The sequence below is a fragment of the Papio anubis genome, chromosome 4 (genome assembly GCF_008728515.1).
Source record: "Papio anubis isolate 15944 chromosome 4, Panubis1.0, whole genome shotgun sequence".
NCBI classification, from domain to species: Eukaryota; Metazoa; Chordata; class Mammalia; order Primates; family Cercopithecidae; genus Papio; species Papio anubis.
The window spans coordinates 113,801,966-113,823,903 of record NC_044979.1 but is presented as its reverse complement, the minus strand read 5'-3'; the positions used below and the strand labels follow the sequence as shown (position 1 = coordinate 113,823,903).

The window sequence follows — 21,938 nt, the reverse complement described above, 5'->3', positions numbered from 1 at the left end:
CAGGAAGGCTCCAACTTCAGTCCCATCTTAACATTTAGCCTCTTCCTGGTGGCTGATCATCATCAGCCGCAGTCTCAGGGTGAGGGTGCTCACACCAGACACACAGCAGAGGCAGACACCGGGCAGGCGGCAGAGTGCTATTCCCACATGGGAGCATTCAGGCTATAGCAGGGCAGGTCAGAGCTGCGAGCCTGTGTAGACCAAACTGGGAATTCGTGGTCCAAAAGCATATTTGTTCTTCAGGGACACGGATGAGCTGGGACAGAAAATAGGGGAAGACAACAGGCCAAGGCCACTCTGTGTTACGTTTCCTGAAGTCAGAATCAGTTGAGGCACACACTGGGGCCGGCAGGCATTGAGTGAGCCGTATGGAGGAACATGTTGTGTCTGCTGTTTTCGAATACCCAGGGTGGAAGCTTGATCATCCACATCCCCACTTCCCATAGCCCAGGCAGAGGGACAGAGAAATGGAGTGGGGAGCACAGAGCAGGCTCCGACAAGACAACTTCCCTGCTGCCAAACCACCATGATCCACTCTGACTTTGGTCACAAACTCCGCTAAAAACAATTCTCTACGTTCACTGTTCCCAAGGGTCATTCTAAACAGTGGTGGCCACCACCCCTTAGAAGCAAGAGAAAAAGAAAAAAGGCAAATAAATGCAGAAGGCAGCCGGAGCCTCCCAGATGCCCCTGCTCAGGACCCTTCCCCACAGCTTGGCAGTGGCCACTCAGGGCTTGGCCACAGGCAGGGCTTGGCTCAGTATCCTGTCAGGGGCAAGAGCCAAGCTGTGTGGGAGGGTCAGGGGGATGCAGGAAGGATGTTTGGGAATCACCAGGGCATTGCTGCATTTGAGGTGACAGGCTTGAGTCTGCCAAGTCAGAGGGAGCCCTAAGGCCTCATCCTCACTGGGGGTCCCATTCCTGGAAGAGTGCCGAATGTTCAACTCCCAGGCCGCCTCTTCCAGCAAGAAGAAAGCCATGTCTGAGCAGGGAAGGGCAAGATGTGCCCTCAGCCTCACTCAATGAGCTCCACGTAGTTGGCAGGGAACATGCCAAAATGGCCATCCGGCCCATAGCCACGCCACCAGCCTTCGTCGATCACCTCGATGCCTGTGATGAGGTTCTCGGGGTCAAAGGAGATCTCTGTGTCGTCGGCTGCAAAGAGGATGAGCCCAGATGTATATCAGGGGCTCCCTCCCACATCCCACCTGCTCGGGCAGCACACGGCAGCCCCACCCTGCTGCAGTACAGCTCGCTGTGGCTCTGGTTCCTCCTCAGAAATATCCCTGCCACACTGCTAAGCCTTGGCCAACACTGCACCCTGTCCCAATGCTGCTCTGGTGACCACAGCCTCAGGGCACACCCTCCTACAGAGCATTCCCAAAAAAGGCTAGTGTAGACACCAGTCTGCTCCATGGGGAGCCTCCACCCCATTCTCCAAGGCCTCCACCAGGGACGCCTGGGGAACCAGCATCCAGGCTTGGCCCACCTCCCTGCTCAGACCCCATGTTTTGTGACAAGGATGGCAACTGGGATTCTTTTTTTTTTTTTGAGACGGAGTCTTTGCTCTGTAGCCCGGGCTGGAGTGCAGTGGCCGGATCTCAGCTCACTGCAAGCTCCGCCTCCCGGGTTTGTGCCATTCTCCTGCCTCAGCCTCCCGAGTAGCTGGGACTACAGGCGCCCGCCACCTCGCCCGGCTAGTTTTTTGTATTTTTAGTAGAGACGGGGTTTCACCGTGTTAGCCAGGATGGTCTCGATCTCCTGACCTCGTGATCCGCCCGTCTCGGCCTCCCAAAGTGCTGGGATTACAGGCTTGAGCCACCGCGCCCGGCCGGCAACTGGGATTCTACATCAGCGGCCAGCAAATAGCTACGAGGAACACACGGGGAGGCCTGCGCTGTGCAGGACACTCCAGTGCCACAGTTGCCCCCACTCCAGAGGGGCTTCTACCCCTAAACGCACCACCCACCCTCCTGTCTTCTCTTCCTGACACCCCGTGGTGCCATCTTCCCATAAAACCCCAGACCCTCTTGTCTCCTAACCTCAGGACCCTGTGGTCCGTGCCAGTCAGGCCAGGGCACCTTACCTGCCTGGTAGTCGTACAGGGCACGGGCACAGAGCCCTTGCCCACTGAGCCCCTGGCCCTGAATGTGGTGGTCAATGTGCTCAGAGCCGGCACCTTGCTGCTGCACCTGCCCAGGGATGACAAAGGTGTTACCCCAGACTCAGCCCTTACACCCAGTCGCTGCTCTGCACCACATGGCCCGGGTCAAGCTGGGAGTACACAGAGGGAAAGCAGTCTACAGGCTCCGGGGCTGCTGCTGTCCCCGCCCTACCAGAGCACAGAAGCCACAGGACAGTGCGCAAATCCTCAGCCATGGGCTGCAAGGTCCCCTTCCCACCCAGCACCTCCTATAGAGTGGTGCTTGCCCTGACAATTTATAGCACAGGGCTGCTCCAAAAATGCATGTGCTTTAAAACCTGTTGCATGCCCCCAGAAAACTTGGCCCGTGATAAGTGTTCCTGAGTATGCAGCCCCTTCCTGGCCCCAGCCCCACTGTAGGAACCCACCAGTGGGGGCTCCTCGTAGAAGGTCTCCTGCTCCGGGGGTCCCTCATACACAGCCTCCTCTTCTGCCTGCAGCAGACATGGAGGAGTGCTGGGCGCCAGCTCCTCACCAGGGAGATCTGCACCAGGGAACACAACGGGTTCTCACTCCCACACATCCCCCTTCTCCACTGCTGTCCCCCAGGGTCCCCATGGGATGACAAGCGCCTTGCCTGTCCTAGGCCTTGAGACAGTGGCAGCTGGCTCTCTGCCAAAGTGGGTCTCTGGTTGGGTGAGCTGCTTCTGCAGGAAGGGGCTCCTCAGCTTGCCTGCAAATCCGGGTAAATAAATACAACATCACTTCAGAAACACCACCTGTTGCACACGCGCATGCGCACGCACATACACACACCCCCCGCCCCCGCCACAGCACCCTCCACCCTGGTGTGCTCGAGGCAGTCTCATGGGGCTTGCCCTGGCTAGTGCAGGAACAGAGACCCCAGGGCCATGTGCTATGTGGTGACCTGGTAGACAGCGCAGCCCAATATCTTTTGGAGGCCAAACTGGTGACCAGTGTGGTCACTGATGAGGTCAAGGGCCCCAGGTGTCCCTTCTCTCTCATCCCTGTCACCGATACATGTCACTAGCCTCAGAGAGTCCACATAGGACCCCAGGATCCCCCTCACCCTGCTGCTGCCTCATGGCCAGGCCCAGAGGGAGGTCTCACCCGGCTGAGGACTGGAGACAGAGGTGGTGGACATGGCCCTCTCTTTCTGCTTGAAAATCTCCCTCGGGTGCATGGCAGACTCCTGGAGGGAAGCACATGTTGACCCCTGCAGTGGGCAAAACTTTCACCACCTCTCCCCAGATCACAGCCCCTCCAGCTGTCAGTCCGGTAGCCCCTCAAAGGTGAGTATGGGGCCAGGAGGCAAAACGTGTTCTCAGGTGAGAAGTCATTTAAAAATAAAAAGTCCCTTTAAAAAGGGAAGTAAAACACAGAAGCCAAGGGGCTCACAGGGCCTCCCCCAGGACCAGGTGTGGTCCAAGCCCGAAGCTTCCGCCTTTGACTTTCCTCTCTACTGTCAGCTCTTGAGGTGCCCAGGTTCCAACCTGCCCCAGCTGACTGCAGGGCAGCTTCTGCCCAGGTCTGGGCTGGGCCCTCAATCCATGATCAGGGACTTCTGTGTGTGGCCAGTACAGGTCCAAACAAGGAGAGCACCCTCATCTTACCTGCTCATCTCGGTTCCTTGAAACCACTTCTTGCTGCTGCTCCTCCCACGTCCTGCTGGGAAGGGCCGGGTGGGGTACAGCTGAGGCACAGCCACAGCTTCTCACGCCGCACCCCTCAGTCCTCCTTGCCTCCGTGGGATGGAGCGGGTGCTCAGCAATGCCCCAGGGTGGGTCCCCCAGGCCAGCCTCCACCTCTGGCTCACCTCTGGGGGCTGGCCTCGCCACGCTGCTCCTGATAGCGCTGCTCCCGGCGCGCAGCCTCACGCAGCTCACGCTCCCGGCGCTCCTGCTCCAGCTGCCGCTGCGCCTCCTCAGCCCGCCGCTTTTCCTCCAGCCGACGGTTCTCCTCCTCCTTCTGCAGGGAGAGCCGCTGCCTGCTCAGCCCTGTGCTGACACTTCAGCCTAATCCCCTGCCCAGGACTGGGTTTTAGGCATATGGCCAAAGACGGGCACCAGAGCCAGTCGCTCATTAGCCTTGTGGCTTAACCTACCCGAGCCTCAGTGTGACCATCTGTAATGGGCACCAAGGAGAGCGGATGCTGCATGAGCTCACTGCGAAGAAAGCTGAGCCACAGCAAGCAGAACACTCCCCTGTGCCCAGCACGCCCCGGGGCAGCACTCACCTCTGCTTTGGCCCAGAAGCTGTCTTTACCAACCCTTTTAATCTCAGACACAGCATTGGTCTTCTGGTACACAGAGCCCTGTAGGGGACAGCACTCATTAGAGACCTGGACCCAGGTGGAAGGCCAGTCCCACAGGCACCAGAGAAGAGAATACACTAAACTTGTGACAGCACAGGTGAGTGCTGCTAGGACTGGAGCCAGCAGAGGCGGCAGAGCACTGCCCAGTGACCCTCAAGGAGACACATATCAAGATGACCTGAAAGCAGCCCAGGACACTGCCCCAAGGGGGATGCTCAATCCCAGACAACACTAGAGGGGTCTCTGGTGGTCTTTGGCCCTCATAGATGGGGGCCAGGGCAAGAAAGGCCCCCATACTCCACCTGCAAACTCCTAGACATTGGGCAGTTCTGAAGCAGGCCTCTGGCCAGGGGCACTCAGACAGCTGACTAGCACAAGAGCGTCCAAGGAACCACCACTGAGCCCAACCGCACATCTGTGGACGCAGCTCCCAGCCATCAGCTCCACACAGCACTGGGGCTGCAGGCCCACAGGTATCTCCCGTGACTCCAAGGGGCCTGCTCTGGTTTCAGGCTCTGCATTGATGTCCCCTTTAGTTCCTCCACAGCAGCTACCTCCAGGGGCAGCCCAGGATGTGCCAGTGCCATGACCTCGAGGGCAGCCAGACTATCATAGCCATGCATCCTGCAGAGCCTCCACTCTGATCACACAGGCTGGGCTCCAGATGAAGGCTAAAGAACAGCTAGTCCAAGCCCTAGGCAAAGTCAGAGGGCTACTCCTGCTCATCTGGTCAGTGGGCACTCCCCACAGCTCAGGGGTTACTAGGCAGGCATGGGCCCAGCCAGCCTGGGTGCTGGGAAGTGCACATTCCTGGCCCCCTGCCCTCAGGCCCTGAGCAACAATAGGACTGGCGATGGGCAGGCAGCACTCACCACTGGGGCCTGGGGCCCCACGTCCTGGAAGCGGCCACTCTCCTTGTGAAAGCTGTAGTTGGCACCTGAAGCCTTGGCCACCTTCTCCATGATGCACTCAGGCTCCACATCCTCTTCGGCCCGTGCGTTGATGGTCACGTGGGCCCCCTGCAGCAGGAGTAGCACTTGAAAGAAAGGCTTTGCAAGCCCAGGTTATGGGCCAAACTCCTGTCAGTCCACACAGCACAGGCCACTACTACACCACACAAGACTGGAATCAGGAAACCAGAAGGCACCTGTCTCGCTGCTGAAAACTGAGGCATGAGTTCCCCTCAAGGGCTCAAACAAACCAACCTGGAGCAAACCCCTCATACTTGTCCCAGTTCATGTGAAACCCTTGCCCTCCACTGTGTTATCCAGTAGTTCCTTCTGTAGATGTTCCCTGCAGCATATCAGTAGACAGCCCAGGCATGATTTGCATCAAAGGCCTTCCTTCCAATCAATGAAAATTAATTTTAAATGCCATCTGGAAACCACAAAAGACCCTGAATAGCTAAAGCAATCTGAAGCAAAAAGAGCAAAGCTGGAGGCTTCATGCTACCTGATTTCAAATTAAACTACAAAACTATAGTAATCAAAACAGCATGGTACTGGCATAAACACAGACATACAGAACAATGGAAACTAACAGAGCACCCCACACACTTACAGCCAACTCATTTTTAACAAAGGTGATAGGAACACACACTGTGGAAAGGATGGTCTATTTAATAAACAGGGCAAGGAAAACTGGATATTTATATGCAGAAGAATGAAATCAAATCTTCATCTTTCACCATATAAAAAAATAAACTCAAAACGGATTAAAAAGACTTAAATGTAAGACCTGAAACTATGAAACTACTCAAAGAAAACATTAGAAAGACGCCCCTGGACATTGGTCTGGGCAAAGATTTTTTTGGGTTAAGACCTCAAAAGCCCAGGCAACAAAAGCAAAAGTAATCGACTACATCAAGCTAAAAGGCTTCTGCACAGGATATGAAACAATCAACAAAGTAAACAGACAACCTACAGAATGGGAGAAAATATCTTCAAACTATCCATCTGACAAGGAATTAGCGACCAGAATATAAAAGGAACTCAAACAACTCAGTAGCAAAAAAATAATAATCTGATTTTAAAATGGGCAAAAGACCTTAACAGATATTTCTCGAAAGATGATATACACATGGTTAACTACATATGAAAAAACGCTCAACATCACTAACCATCATCAGGGAAATGCAAACCAAAACCATAATGAGCTATCATCTCACCACAGTTAGAATGGCTATTATAAAAAACTCAAAAAACAAATGCTAGCAAGGATGTGGAGAAAGGGAAACTCTTACACACTGTTGGTAGGAATGTAAAGTAGTACAGCCATTATAAAAATAGTATGGTTTTTTGGTTTTCTTTTTTGAGACAGTCTTATTCTGTCGCCCAGGCTAGAGAGAAGTGGCACAATCTCGGCTCACTGCAACCTCCACCTCCCGGGTTCAAGAGATTCTCCTGCCTCAGCCTCCTGAGTAGCTGGGATTACAGGTGCCCACCACCACACCTGGCTATTTTAGTCCTACTAAAAACAGAACTACCTTATGATCTAGCAATCCCACTGCTGGGGATATATCCAACTCTGATGTTCAGCACTATTAACAACAGCCAAGACATGGAATCAACCAAGACATCCATCAATGGATGAAAGGGTAAAGAAAATGTAGTATATAAACACGAGGGAATATTATTCAGCCATAAAACAGAATAACATCCTGTCATTTGCAGCAACATGGATGGAACTGGAGGTCATAATGTCAAGGGAAATAAGCCAGGCACAGAAGACAAGTATTGCATGTTCTCACTCATATGTGGGAGCTAAAAAAGTGGGTATCATGGAGGGAGAAAGTAGAATGGTGGTTACCAGGGGCTGGGAAGGGCATGGGGGAGAGAAAATGAAGAGACGTTGCTTAACAGGTACAAAAATACACTTAAATAGAAGGAATAAATTCTAGTATTCAATAGTACAGAAGGGAAATTGTAGTTAACAGTAATTTTGTATATTTCAAATTACCTAGAAGAGAAAAATTATAATGTTCCCAACACAAAGAAAAGATAAATGTTTGAGGTGATGGACATGCTAATTACACTGATTCACTGTATACACTGTATACAGGTATCAAAATATGACATGTATGCAAAAAATATGTGCAACTATTACATATAAATTTATAAAAACCCTGGGCTGGGCGCGGTGGCTCTCGCCTATAATCCCAGCACTTTGGGAAGCTGAGGAGGGCAGATCACTTGAGGTCAGGGATTCCAGACCAGCCTGGCCAACATGGGGAAACCCCATCTCTACTAAAAATCCAAAACTTAGCTGGGCATGGTGGCAGGTACCTGTAACATCAACTACTCAGGAGGCTGAGAAAGGAAAATCACTTGAACCTGGGAGGTAGAGGCTGCAGTGAGCCGAGATCATGCCACTGCATTCCAGTCTGGGTGACAGAATGAGTCTCGTCTCAAAACAAACAAACAAACAACTCTGATAAAAGAATGCCATACACGTTTTCTACAAAAAGTAAGCTACTGACATCTTCCTGAGAAGCCAGACCCATGACCTCATTCACTGTTACTATCCAGGTTGAGCATCCCTAACCTAAAAGTCCAAAATCCGAACTACTCCAATCAACATTTCCTTTAAGCATTATGTCAGCACTCAAAAAATTTCAGATTCTAGGTTGGGCGCAGTGGCTCACACCTGTAATCCCAGCACTTTGGGAGGCCGAGGCGGGCAGATCATGAGGTCATGAGATCGACACCATCCTGACTAACACGGTGAAACCCCGTCTCTACTAAAAAAATATAAAAAATTAGCTGGACTTGGTGGCAGGTGCCTGTAGCCCCAGCTAATGGGAGGCTGAGGCAGGAAGATGGCGTGAACCCGGGAGGCGGAGCTTGCAGTGAGGTGAGATCGCGCCACTGCACTCCAGCCTGGGTGACAGAGTGAGATTCTCTCAAAAAAAAAAAAAAAAAAAAAAAATTCAGATTCTGGAGATTTTTGGAGTTTGGACGCTGAACTGGTAAGTATTTAATGCAAATATTCTCAAATCCAAAAAAATCCAAAACATTTCTGGTCCTAAGCATCTCAGATAAAGGATACTCAAACCTGTATACCTGATAAGCTGGGAATTCTCTTATCGGCTCCTAGATGGAAACTGAGGTATAGCTGAAGAAATGTTGGCAGAACCAGAAATCAAAATTCTGAGTCTCCTTTGCCAGAGAAATGCAACCAGCGAAATGCAAAAAGTTACCTGACAAGTGACCAACAAATGCTTTTGTTACAAATAGTTTTTAAAATTTAAAAAGGTTCTATTATAAGACTGACATAAATCCATGTAGAAATGGGGGCTGGAAAGGAATGCATCAAAAGGGCATGTGCGTGCTAAGATGGTGAGCACTCTCCCCTTCCTCCAAATCCTGACGGTATTACTAAGCTGTTTAGAGGCATCATAAAACAAAACAGAACCAGGGCCCAGCCTTCTCACAGCACCAGTTCCAGCATGGTCCTTTATTCTGCCCCACTGAGGCCGGCCTGTAGGTGGCCCTGGCAACATCCTGACCTCCCATGCATTCGCTGATGAAGAGTGAAGCAGCCTCTGGTCATGCCCTGAAGGGCAGGCAGATAGCATTAGCCAAGAGCACACTCCCGAATCCAGTTCTGATTCCCACTTGCTTGCACCCAGGAACCTGGGACACCTCAAGCCTGTGAGGCCTGTTCCCACTGGAGCAGGCCTCGCCAGGCCTCACCTTCAGGAAGTTGGCCATGGTGCTGACGTGGCTGGCGCAGGCTCCCTTCCGCACATCGTTCACACCCTCGCCTGTCTGTAACACAAGTATGCCCAGAATGACCCAGGCCTCCCCCAAAGCCACTTCCCTCCCCTGGGGACCCAACATCTACCCTGTGTCCCAGAAAAGAGAAAACTGCAACCCCCAAAGCAGAACCAATTCTTCTGACTGCATCACACTGGTGAGGTAAGTTTCCATGCCTCCAAAGGGCTCATGGACGCTCCTTTGGCAGGATGGTTACCAGCTTTCCCTGTGGGGGCATCTCATGAGTTTTCATGAGTTTTCTTTCTTTCTTTTTTTTTTTTTTTTTGGAGATGGAGTCTTGCTCAGTCGCCCAGGCTGGAGTACAGTGGCACAATCCCAGCTCACTGCAACCTGTGCCTCCCAGGTTCAAGCAATTCTCCTGCCTCAGCCTTCCGAGTAGCTGGGACTATATGTGCATGCTGCCACGCCCAGCTAATTTTTGTATTTTAGTAAAGACGGGGTTTCACCGTGTTGCCCAGGCTGGTCTCAAACTCCTGAGCTCAGGCAATCCAACCACCTTGGCCTCCCAAAGTTCTAGGATGACAGGCGTGAGCCACCGCACCCGGCCTTCAAGAGTTTTCTTGATCCCTACCAAGGGATCAAGGAGGCCCTGTCCCTGCACTGCCAGGCTCCTAAACACTCCCTCAGGCTCTCTACTCCATCAGAACAACCACCCTCAAGAGCACGGAGCAAGGACTCCCTGCGACTGCTTTTACTCCATTTTGCAGGAAGAACTCTAGGCTTGGAGGGTGAATTCTGCATAGCAAAGTCACAGTTATTCTTTGGGACACAATGAATCTTTCAACTAGTCTGCTCATTCACCAGCTCAGAGCTGTTCTACTGATCCACTAAGTCATGCCCGTAAAACACTCTGTTCCTGAAGTCAAGTCAAAACAGGAAAGAAGACAATGGGGTTTCCTGGGTCACACCTAGATGAAACGGGCTCCACATACCCAGTTGATGAGGACAAATTTGGGCAGTCCGGAGTTGGGGTCCTTCACTCTGCAGAAGGCATACATCACCTTCCCGCTGTTGAGCTCCTCCACCATCTCCTCCAGGCCACCCTCTGCAGCAGAGTCACAAGGAAGGTCAGGGGTGGCCCTGACATTCCCTGCTGGCCCTCGTCCCACCAGGAAGGGAAGCCAAGCTGCCTTTAAAGCAGGGCTTCTCACATCTACCTGTATCAGAATCTTTCTAGGGGCATGTTTACAATCAGAGTCCTGGGCACCAGCCCCACTAAACTGACTGATGAGAGCTGGGTGGGACCTAGGAGTCTGTGATTCTGACAAGTACCTCAGGTAATTTCTTTCACCCACACTTGTTTAAAAACCACTTCTCTAAACCCAGAGGTAATTCTGGAAATAAAAACAGGGTCACTTCCATGGCAAACCAGCCACCAGACTTCCAAATGGAGGATGTCTACATCAAAATTTTATTGTTGCCTCAACCTTGCAAAGGGGCCCGGAATAGCAGGGCCTGTAGAGTCACCACTGCCTGCACCTGTGTCTGCTCAAGCTCCAGGGCCGCCCAGGGGGCCAGACCAGATTGAACGTCCTGCAGCAGCATAACTGGCTCAGCCCTCACAGACTCCAGAAGAGAGGGTGATGGGGGCAGGGGGAGCACAGGAGTGGGCAGCTCTAAACGATTCTCCCCTGACACTGAGGCTTAGCCCCCACAAGCTTTCCCAGGTTATGAGGAGGAAGAGCTGATCAGGTATTTCAGCTACAGGGCTCCATATAAGTGGAGGCAGTCATGAGTCCCCACTCTGGGGACAGCAACCTGTTGCGTTTGCGGCACAGCCCTGTCCCGTGCCACTGGGGATGATGACAGGAAACTCAAGTTGTTGATCCCTGCAACTCCCAGTCACCTGCCACACCACATGTCTACTGTTCAATGGTGATCCTTCTAGAAAGGGGACACCTCCCAAAAAGGTTGTGAAAGGAAGGGGCTTTCTACCAACAACAGCCACCAAACCGTGGAGAACACACTCCGAGCGCTCATTGAACAATGAAGCCATGTCCGGCTCAGGACAGAGGGAGGGGTCAGGGAAGTTCTGGAGGAGGAGTAGTCAAGGGTGTCAGCTGGGGGGCCCACAGGTCACACTCTGACCCAGCCTACCCTGACAATCTCTGCTCTGTGCTGGCCAAGAGCCTGTCCTTCCTGCAGAGACCCCCAGAGCCTCCCCCGTGACTATCTGCAGTGATACTGCCTCTCCCAGTGAGGATAGGGCCCCTGCAAGCACTTGGCACAAGACCAGGGCAGGACAAAGGGAGACTAGGCCATGTCTGTGGACCTTCTTTCCACCAGCACCAGTTCTGGGACTGGTGAGCTTCCCACCACAGCTCCCTGGACGCAGGCTGCCCACAAGCTGGAGAGGCCTGTTTCCCTCTCAACTCTCCCCAAGTAGACACAGAGAAAGCACTCCCCTGCACCCAGAGGGGAGGAGAGCCAAGAAGGAATGTTTTCACTTACACATATCTGAAACCAAAGGCCTGCCAGAAGTGGCCAGTGAGCACTGGAAGCCCCATGTGGCTCAGTGGACCAAGACGGCTGAGTGCGCTGACCTCCGGTCCTGCCTGTTGTTGGCTCATGTAATGATCAAGGGGCCAGGGAACCCCCAATGGAGTTAATGTGGGGTGGGTCTGCAGAAGGCAGGCTCCAGTCCACTTCCCACCCTCAGTGGAGGAAGGTGTTGAGCCACTGGCAGAGGCCACCTGTGTAATAGAGTCCCCTTCTTCCTGTGCAATAGCTGAAATGCCAGCTGAGATGGACTGCTGATGGTCACAATCCTCTCTCCTTTGCACACGTCACCCTCCTACCTCCTGGTGTCCCCGAGTCCATTTGGAGTCATACTCACCCCCTGTGCCAGCCACACGGATGTCATTGCTGTTGCCTTCATAGGTAAAGAGAGCCCTGAAACGAAACACAAGTGAGCTCTGTAGCCAGTACCTTGGTTACATCTCTCCTCACCGCACCTACCATGACTTTCCGCTACACCCCAAAAAGCTTGCGCCGACAGTAACACTGTGAGTGGACACGGGCCCCTTCTCACTTTGCTCTAGCCCGCTAACCAGGTTCTCAGTAGGCAACTGTGCAGCCTTCTCAGCTCGGCAGCTGGGAGGACACTGGCCTGACTTACCATGGGGTGGGGGTTGTGAGGGACAAAGCCACGGAGATGGGAGCACACATCTACTATGAGGAAAACATGAGCTGTGGAGTTTCCAACAACTGCTATACATTCGTGTGTCAAATACTCACCTGGCCACACCAGGTATATGGATTTGAAGAGACAAAACATATCTACATATTCCTGAACCCAGAGGACCCAAAAGGAGAAGCAAGTCAGAGAAATACACACGCTGGGCCCCTTGGAAGGCTGCCCACCACTCCTGTGCATGTCTGCCCTGGCTCCAGTGAAGCCTGGCAGGTAGGGCAGCAGGTCCTTCTAGGCTTGAGACTCTTTGGTAAACACAGATAACTACAGGTTGTGTTTATTAGAAACCACAAGGGAATGACACAACATGAAATCACACAGTTAAAACCATGAACCTACCAAGCCCCTCACGGACAGGTACCCATGAGCAAGTTTCCTATCTAGCAGAGCCTATCTCTCCATGGGTGACATGGGGCCATGGCTTTCTTTTCCTGTAAGATTAATTATTCATAAGAACTCTGGGCCAGGCGCGCTGGCTCATGCCTGTAATCCCAGCACTCTGGGAGGCCAAGTCGGGCGGATGGGGATCACGAGGTCATGAGATCGAGACCATTCTGGCTAACATGGAAAAATCCAATCTCTACTAAAAATACAAAAAATTAGCTGGATGTGGTGGCAGGCACCTGTAGTCCCAGCTATTCAGGAGGCTGAGGCAGGAGAATGGCGTGAACCCGGGAGGTGGGGCTTGCAGTGAGCCAAGATCATGCCACTGTACTTCAGCCTGAGCAACACAGCAAGATTCCATCTCAAAAAAAAAAAAAACAAAAGAACTCTGGGCCAGGCATGGTGGTTCATACCTGTAATCCCAGTACATTGGGAGGCTGAGGCAGGAGGGTCGCTTGAGTCCAGGAGTTTGAGACGAGCCTGGGCAACATGGTGGGACCCTATCTCTACCAAAAATACAAAAATCAGCCAGGAGTGGTGGCACATGCCTGCAGTCCCAACTACTCGGGAGGCTGAGGTGGGAGGATTGCTTAAGCCCGGGAGCTTGAGGCTACAGTGAGCCATGATGATGCCATTGTACTCTAGCTCAGGCAACAGAGTGAAACCCTAACTCTTAAAAAACAAACAAACAAACAAACAAAAAAAAACTCTGGTAAAGATTCATTCTGACTTGCTATTAGCATGAACCTTGCAGCAACTCAACACCCCTGGCAGGACTGCTGGACATGGGTTGCGGGCACTGACCCATTGGACTATAAGTCAAAGGCAAAACCCAGTCCTGTGTGTGTCATCTCCCCAGTCTCAGCCAGACGGAAGCTCCAGGGATCAACAGGTGGACAGGAACCAAATCAGCTTCAACTTGGCTTCCCCAGGGCTTTGCCAATGCCACTGGGCAGAGATGCTTATGCCTGAGAAAGATGGAGAAATTAGACCCAGGCCCAGTGGGATCTGGTTGGTAGGGAGGAGACAGGCCTCCAGGAAAAGGCACTGCTTACCAGGAGAGGAGACAGAATACAGAGGGAGAGAAACACCGAATGAGAAACACTCAGAGAAAAGGAACTAGAGAAGAGACCACAGAGAAACAAGAGAAAGATTTGGGAGGCGGCACACTGTCAGCGTGAGCTGGGGGAACGCCCTGGAGGAAAGAAGCCCATTCCTCTTGATGACCACAAAGCCCTGGCTGCCAGAAGATAGCAAGCTGGCACAAGCAGCAGGGAACAGAAGATGGCAGCTTAACCCAGCTCTTGCAAGAAGGGACTCAGCCAGCTACGATGGCTCACGCCTATAATCCCAGCACTTTGGGAGGCCAAGGCAGGCGGATCACCTGAGGTCAGGAGTTTGAGACCAGCCTTGCCAACATGGGAAACCTTGCCTCTACTAAAAATACAAAATTAGCCAGGTGTGGTGGTAGATGCCTGTAATCCCAGCTAGTTGGGACTCTGAGGCAGGAAAATCACTTGAACGCAGGAGGCAGAGGTTCCATGCCACTTCACTCCAGCCTGGGTGACAAAGCAAGACTCTGTCTCAAAAAAAAAAAAAAAAAAAAGGGACTCAGCAGCTAATATAATAAGAGCCAAGCTCAATGCCTGCCACCTATCTCTCTGACTTGATCCCCCTCTACCCCAGGCCACCTTTAAGAATGTTCCCGGTGCAGAGGCACATTCCCACTTTAGAGGCCCTTTGAAAGAAGGGCGAAGAAAGTTTCAAATCAACATGAAAAAACATGGTGCACTGGCCTCTGAACAGCAAGGAATATGGGAGTGTCAAGCATCTTATAATTCTATCATGCCTTTGAAAACTAGTACTGAGAGCCTACTGCTTACTAGTTACAGGAATGCAGCTATGAACAATCCCTAAAAGGTCCTACCCATGGAACTTACTTTCTAATGGGAGAAAAAATACACACCTAACACTAACGTACTATTAGCGAGTGAAGCAGGTGCTAGAGGTGACACATGAACCAGGTAAGATCAATGCCAAGATATGGAGTAAGCAGGGGCAGGAGACAGATGCAAGACAGAGAGCTGATGTCATGGCTGCTCCCCACTCTGCCTGCCTTCCCCAATGCCAGCACTGTGTGTGTGAAACTTCTTATAACCCACCAAACTAGAGACCACCTCTTCTTCCTCTGATATCTCTACCACTTTTTCTGTATGAATCTCAGTCCATCCTTCATCCAAGCATCTGCTACACATAACAACTGTGCCTCAGGCACCAAGGACAGAGAGACCCCACCCCTTCCAGTAAGAGATAAAGGTGACAAGAAAACCCATAAGGATTTTCAGCACATGTTGTGTCTGGCATGTGTCTGAAGGAAGTCAAACAGAAAGATGGGAAAAAGTGCCTACAGACAGGGAGCCAGGAATCAAGGAAGGCCTCTCTGAGAAGGCAACCTTGGGGCAAAGAAGTGAAGGCTGGGGACAACGTGGAAGAAGTGTGCTCCACGCACAGGAAGCAGCAGAGCAAGGACTCTGAAGAGGAACCAACTTGTAAGTTTGAGGAAGAGAAAGACGGCCAGAGTGGTGACAAACAGGTGTGGCCACAGTGTGGTAAGTGAAAGGGGTGGTAGGTTCTGGGTCACGCAGGACATCAGCAGAGCGAGGAGTCTAGGCTTTATTCAACATGCAACAGGAAGCCACTGTAGAGTTATAGACACGGAAGTGACATGGTCCAGATATTTTTCCGCAGTGTGCAGGAATCTACCACACAGTATCTGCTGTAACCTTAATGGTTGTGACTATGAGGGTGGAGGCCAGTGGGTCATGCTGCTGAGTAACACAACCTGTAGTGCTACAAGAGCCTGGAGGTAGGGAGGAGCATGGCATGGCTGTCTGGGCAGATGAGTCCAGTGAGATAGGTGGGTTCTGACTTCATGAGGGGAAAGAGGAGGTTCCACAACCCTCATGAGGGACAGAGAGTAGATGGGGTGGGTAAGCACCAGGCCAGGAGTGGTAGCAGACAGCTCTGGTAAGAAGCCCAAGGAAAGGCTAGGAACATAGGAGGTCTGAAGAGGGAAGCCCAAACTGCCAGGTGGGCTAGGAGGCATCATCCCAAACCAGTGATGGTTCCTGAGAAGACTGATGATGAAGAGAGACCTGGAAGAGAGATAGATCAGGAGTGCCAGGAAGCTCCTAGGTAAGTCTGCCAGGGTAAACAAAGTGATCAAGAGCATGCTAAGAAGCAAAATCTTTAACTAGGCAGGGTTGGAGAGGGGCAAAGATTCTTCTGGGTTCTAAAGCCAAGTGGTATCATGAGGACATGAAAATGGGGCACTCATTGCAGAGATGCTTTTGACTGGGTTTGAAGTAACAGGAGAGGTCTAAGAGAAACACGAACAGGAATAGGAGAGAGGCAAAACAGACCTGACAGGGGGCTGACATCTAGAAACTCTCCTGAGAAATCTAACACTGACTGACATGTGGGTAAATCTGAGGGATTATAAAGCAGGTAGAAAACCCTACCAAGGAAGTGACAAGACATCCTTCTTTTTTTTTTTTTTGAGACGGAGTCTCGCTGTGCTCCCAGGCTGGAGTGCAGTGGCGTGATCTCGGCTCACTGCAAGCTCCGCCTCCCGGGTTCACGCCATTCTCCCGCCTCAGCCTCCCAAGTAGCTGAGACTACAGGCGCCCGCCACCACGCCCGGCTAGTTTTTTGTATTTTTAGTAGAGACGGGGTTTCACCATGTTAGCCAGGATAGTCTCGATCTCCTGACCTCGTGATCCACCCACCTCGGCCTCCCAAAGTGCTGGGATTACAGGCTTGAATCACCGCGCCCGGCCATTCTTTAGATGCCTCCCAAACAGAAGATGTGCTGTTTGGCATAAGTGCCATCCAGGGCACCCAGACCTGACAGGAGAGTCTACAGACACCCCACAGACCTAAGCAACTGCTATTCTAAAGCTCTTCCCCTAATGGCCCAGGGCGGAGGAAAAGGCAAAGCCATAACATCCTCAGGGTCACAACACTACACTGCATAAAAGCCGCTCTGTGCTGGGCACTAGGAAGTGCGGAGGAGATGAGAAAGCACTTGTACAAGTGGAGATGGCCCCCATACAAGGGGAAGACAGTCGGGAGGGCCTCAGTGCTGACCACAGGGTGGCCCCACCACGACTCAGCCTCCAAGGCCCAGTTTCTATTCCCCAAAGTTGAACACCTTAGCCCACCATACTCAGCATATTTCTCAGAATTGGAATTTCTCAAAACCGGTCAGTGAAAACAATTTAAGCAAATGGGAAAGTGAGGATATCTTGGGTGGTGTAGGGAAAATGGGACCTTTTCCCAAATAGATAGCGAGCATCCTACTTTCGTACATCTTCTCATGTCTCAAGCACAGGAAAGAGTACACTTTTTGGAGAAACAAATGTCTGAAGTCCATGTTCACAGAGAGCCAAGAACCCAGATCCCCGAGCTCCTCGTCTGAAGCCCCCAGGGCAGGGCTCACATTCACAGCCCGGCTGCCAGGCCGCTCTCAAATGCCCATCTCTGAACACAGCGTTTGCAAAAAAAAAAGGGCGTGGCTTCCGCCTTTTCAGAGAGGGCTATGCAGGACTCCCTTCTCCAGGGAAGTCCCAGGGCTGGAAAGAAGAACCTGGTGAAGCTAGCAAGCACGACCAGGCCGAGGATCCAACATGGAAGCCCGCGGAGCCCATAGTGGGTGGCGAGCGGCAGGGGGAGGGGCGGGGACTCACTGGGTCCCTGCAAGCCGGGTTTAACTTGTCCACAATCGGCGGGGCAAGGGGTCACGGGGGGAGACAGCACTCCTGCTGCGGTGTGGAGGGGGCAGACAGGTAAGCCCCGGGCGACCTGCCGGGGTGCCGCTCCCTGCTCGCGCTCCCGCTCCTCCCGGGTCCCCGGCTCGCCCCAGACAGACCCACCCCTGAGGCAGCCCCTGGCCCGACCCTGGCCCGTCTCGCCGCCCACCAGTCGGTCGGGGACTTCTCGGTGACCACCCGCACGTAGGCCTCCTGCAGCGCTGGCCCGTTCCGGCTCAGGTTCGCCGCCATGGCCCGCCCCGCAGTCTCCGCGCCGCTGCTGCCGCTTCCGGGCCGGACCGCCCCTTTGACAGCCGACAAGCCTAGCCTCCGACAACCGGAAACCCCGCCCCACGGCAGGAAGCGGAAATGGCAGGGGCCAGCTGCACCCGCGGGTCCTAGCGAGTCGTCAGGCCCTCTGGTCTAGCATCCGGGTCCCGCGAACGCCGAAAGACAAGAGGGAGAAGCGAGGACTCGGCTTTCTGTTTGTCCTAAGGGAGGGATCCTGGGGCGCGGACTAGCCTGTTTTCTGGTCCCACGCAAACGGCAGCTTGACTTGGAAGCCTAGCCGAGGGGACCCAGTCCAGCCCCCGCTAGCTGCTCTCACAGCACCGCGCTCATTCTTTTCTTTTTTTTTTTTTTTTTTTTGAGACGGAGTCTCGCTCTGCCGCCCAGGCTGGAGTGCAGTGGCCGGATCTCAGCTCACTGCAAGCTCCGCCTCCCGGGTTCACGCCATTCTCCTGCCTCAGCCTCCCGAGTAGTTGGGACTACAGGCGCCCGCCACCGCGCCCGGCTAGTTTTTTGTATTTTTTAGTAGAGACGGGGTTTCACCGTGTTAGCTAGGATGGTCTCGATCTCCTGACCTCGTGATCCGCCCGTCTCGGCCTCCCAAAGTGCTGGGATTACAGGCTTGAGCCACCGCGCCCGGCCCGCGCTCATTCTTTTCTAAATCTTGTTATGTCGATGCGTTTATTTGAGAGATCTTGGGTTCACTGCAGTCTCCCTACAGACGAGGTCTTCAGCCTGTTTGTGGACCCTCAACAGTCTGATCTATGAATGAAACATGCATAAATGTACGAATACCCGGATAAATGAATGCTAAGTGACGATCACACCGCTACAAACCTAACTGAAAGTGCCTTTGTGCTTTCTCACTCTCACCTGAGTTTTTCACTCTGCAATTTGGTGGAGGCCAGGATAGTGGAGGCGTGAAGAGAACCTGCCTTGTGCTTCACCTGCACATCTAGATGGTCGCCCCTAGAAGGTGTCAGTAATTCCTCAATCTGCTCCCCTCCTCCAGTGAGCACCAGTTTTTCCATCCACAAATCTGCCTACACTGACTGAACTAGCTTCTTATCTGCATGATAGGGAAACATGCCAAAGCCCAAGGCAGCTCACAGCTTCTTTCCCTCCCATGGAGAATAACTCCCCTTCCTCCTTAAAATATAAATCCGGCCGGGCGCGGTGGCTCACGCCTGTAATCCCAGCACTTTGGGAGGCCGAGGTGGGCGGATCGCGAGGTCAGGAGATCGAGACCATCCTGGCTAACACGGTGAAACCCCGTCTCTACTAAAAATACAAAAAATTAGCCGGGTGTGACGGCGTGCGCCTGTAGTCCCAGCAACTCGGGAGGCTGAGAATGGCGTGAACCCGGGAGGCGGAGCTTGCAATGAACCCAGATAGCGCCACTGCACTCTAGCCTGGGCGACAGAGAAAGACTCCATCTCAAAAAAAGGAAAATTATATATATATATATATGTATATGTATAAAATATATATGTATTATATATATATAAATCTACAGTCCCTTAAGTCCAGATGTGCTTTGGAATTCAATCTAAGATTTCAGAAAAGTTATACCATGTATGTCCTGTATACTCTGTAAGCTCTTATCACAGGATCTGGAGAGGAACTGGTAATCAGACATGTTCATACTTTTGCTGTGATGTGTGTGAATAATCAGCTAAGTGGAATATAAGAAGACTCTAAATAGCCTCATGGCCATTAAGGTCAGTTTTTGCTACCAAATGAACTACCAAAATCTTACGGTGTTTGGGTCTGGATGGTACAGATAAGGGCTTGTGGACCTAATTTAGAAAAAAACACAGTTCATTTGTTATGTCCATTTTTCTTTCTGTTCACATCATTGTTGCTTGTGGTCTTGTTTGTTTTGTGCTGCTATAACAAAGTACCACAGACTATGGCTCTTATCACAGGATCTGGAGAGGAACTGGTAATCAGACATGTTCATACTTCTGCTGTGATGTGTGTGAATAATCAGCTAAGTGGAATATAAGAAGACTCTAAATAGCCTCATGGCCATTAAGGTCAGTTTTTGCTACCAAATGAACTACCAAAATCTTACGGTGTTTGGGTCTGGATGGTACAGATAAGGGCTGGTGGACCTAATTTAGAAAAAAACACAGTTCATTTGTTATGTCCATTTTTCTTTCTGTTCACATCATTGTTGCTTGTGGTCTTGTTTGTTTTGTGCTGCTATAACAAAGTACCACAGACTATGTAATTTACATATAACAGAAATTTATTTTCTCACAGTTCTGGAGGCTGCGAAGTCCAATGTCATGGCACTAGTATCTGGTGAGGGGCTTCTTGCTGCCTCATAACATGGTGAAAGGGCAAAGAGGATGAGAGACAGACAAAAGGGGGTCAAACTCATTCTTTTTTTTTTTTTTTGAGATGGAGTCTCACTCTGTAGCCAGGCTGGAGTGCAGTGACCACAAACTCGGCTCACTGCAACCTCCGCCTCCCAAGTCCAAGCAATTCTCCTGCCTCAGCCTCCCGAGTAGCTGGGACTACAGGCACATGCCACCATGCCCAGCTAAGTTTTGTATTTTTCATAGAGACGGGGTTTCACCATGTTGGCCAGGATAGTCTCGATCTCTTGACCTTGTGATCTGCCTACCTTGGCCTCCCAAAGTGCTGGGACTACAGGTGTGAGACACTGCACCCAGCCCCAAACTCAGTCTTTTATAATGAACCTGAGGCAGGAGAATAGGGGCTGGAAGCAAGGAACCTAACACCAATTCACACTAACCTCCTAGAACCAAATCAAAAGGAAAACCCTAACTTATGACCAAGTAACAAAAGGACCAGAGGCTACTCCCTTTGCCACCGCCCCCCACCTTTTTCTGCATGGTAGATGAAAAATTGAAAGTACCTCTGATTGGTCCCTTTCCACAACCAATCAGGCTGCTCATGGACCAAGTCTTCATTTGCATAGGAGTATAACTTTGTAACTTCACTTCACCCTTTCAATCAGAGGTATGCATAGGGTGTAACTTTGAAACTTCGCTTAAGCTTCTGATAGGTCCCCTCCCTCAACCAATCAGACTGACTGCGGGCCACTAATTCATTTATGTAGGGTGAACACCAAGTAACCAATGGGAAACCTCTAGAGGATATTTAACCCCTAGAAAAATCTGTAACCAGGCTCTTGAGCCACTTGCTCAAGCCACTCCCACCCTGTGGAGTGTACCTTCATTTTCAATAAATCTCTGCTTTTGTTGCTTCATTCTTTCCTTGCTTTGTTTGTGCATTTTGTCCAATTCTTTGTTCATGACACCAAGAACCTGGACACCCTCCACAGGTAACAAACCCACTTCCAAGATAATGGCATTAATCCATTCATAAGGGCCTAAGCACCTCCCACCTCCCACCACTCAACGCCATCACATTGGAGATCAGGCCTCTAAGACATGAACTTTGTTGGATACATTCGAACTACAGCACTTGTCTTACAGGCAGAAGCTCTGACATTTCTGAGAGGAAAACAGTTACTTCATCCTGACCTGGAGAAGTCTCAAGCTCTGGCAAAATATCCCTTCTCCTCAGCAGTCCAGTCTGCAGCCTTCACCCCTCCTTTGAATTCATCCTAGATCTTCTTTTCAATCTTTTCTCTTTTCCACAGTGCAGGTCTCCCTACTTCTGTACTTTGACTTCACTATTGTCAGAAAAAGTGAATTTACATTAATAGGCGCTCTCCAGGTCTCCTAATTTTCAGTCTTTCCCCCCTCTTACTTCAGTAACATCTCTGCTTGTTTTTCCTTCAGACCAGACCCTCAGGTGACTTTCTGCTCCCTCATCCCTCTGCTCCCAGTCTCCATATTCTAGAGGAGTTTGGCCATCGGTCTTATGGTACTTCTACTGCCTTCTCTTTGGTGAACATATCTTTTTTTTTTTCTCTTCTTTGTCTGGGAATATTCCTATTTAATCACCTTCCAGTTGTCAGGTTCCTTCACCCACTTGGCCACCAGTCCCAGGCGGAAGCCCTAGG

General features: G+C 51.5%; 1 protein-coding gene across 8 annotated transcripts; it reads right to left on the bottom strand.

Annotated features, from left to right (window-relative positions):
• Positions 1 to 215: 215 nt before the first annotated feature.
• DBNL (drebrin like) lies at positions 216 to 18,203 on the bottom strand. 8 transcript variants are annotated; one of them, XM_009203030.3, is made up of 13 exons: positions 17,814 to 18,203; positions 12,093 to 12,148; positions 10,189 to 10,301; positions 9,173 to 9,247; positions 5,351 to 5,497; positions 4,401 to 4,478; positions 3,981 to 4,132; positions 3,778 to 3,832; positions 3,275 to 3,380; positions 2,781 to 2,876; positions 2,572 to 2,687; positions 2,087 to 2,192; positions 216 to 1,155 (listed from the first exon to the last, which is right to left on the bottom strand). In XM_009203030.3, exons 1-13 carry the CDS (start codon positions 17,894 to 17,896, stop codon positions 1,016 to 1,018), a joined length of 1,323 nt encoding a protein of 440 aa, XP_009201294.2. In that variant the 5' UTR covers positions 17,897 to 18,203; the 3' UTR covers positions 216 to 1,015. The 8 variants fall into 8 exon arrangements, with proteins under 8 accessions (XP_009201294.2, XP_009201296.2, XP_009201295.2 ...); XM_009203032.3 differs by having other exon boundaries at positions 3,275 to 3,356; XM_009203031.3 differs by having other exon boundaries at positions 3,778 to 3,829.
• Positions 18,204 to 21,938: the final 3,735 nt, after the last annotated feature.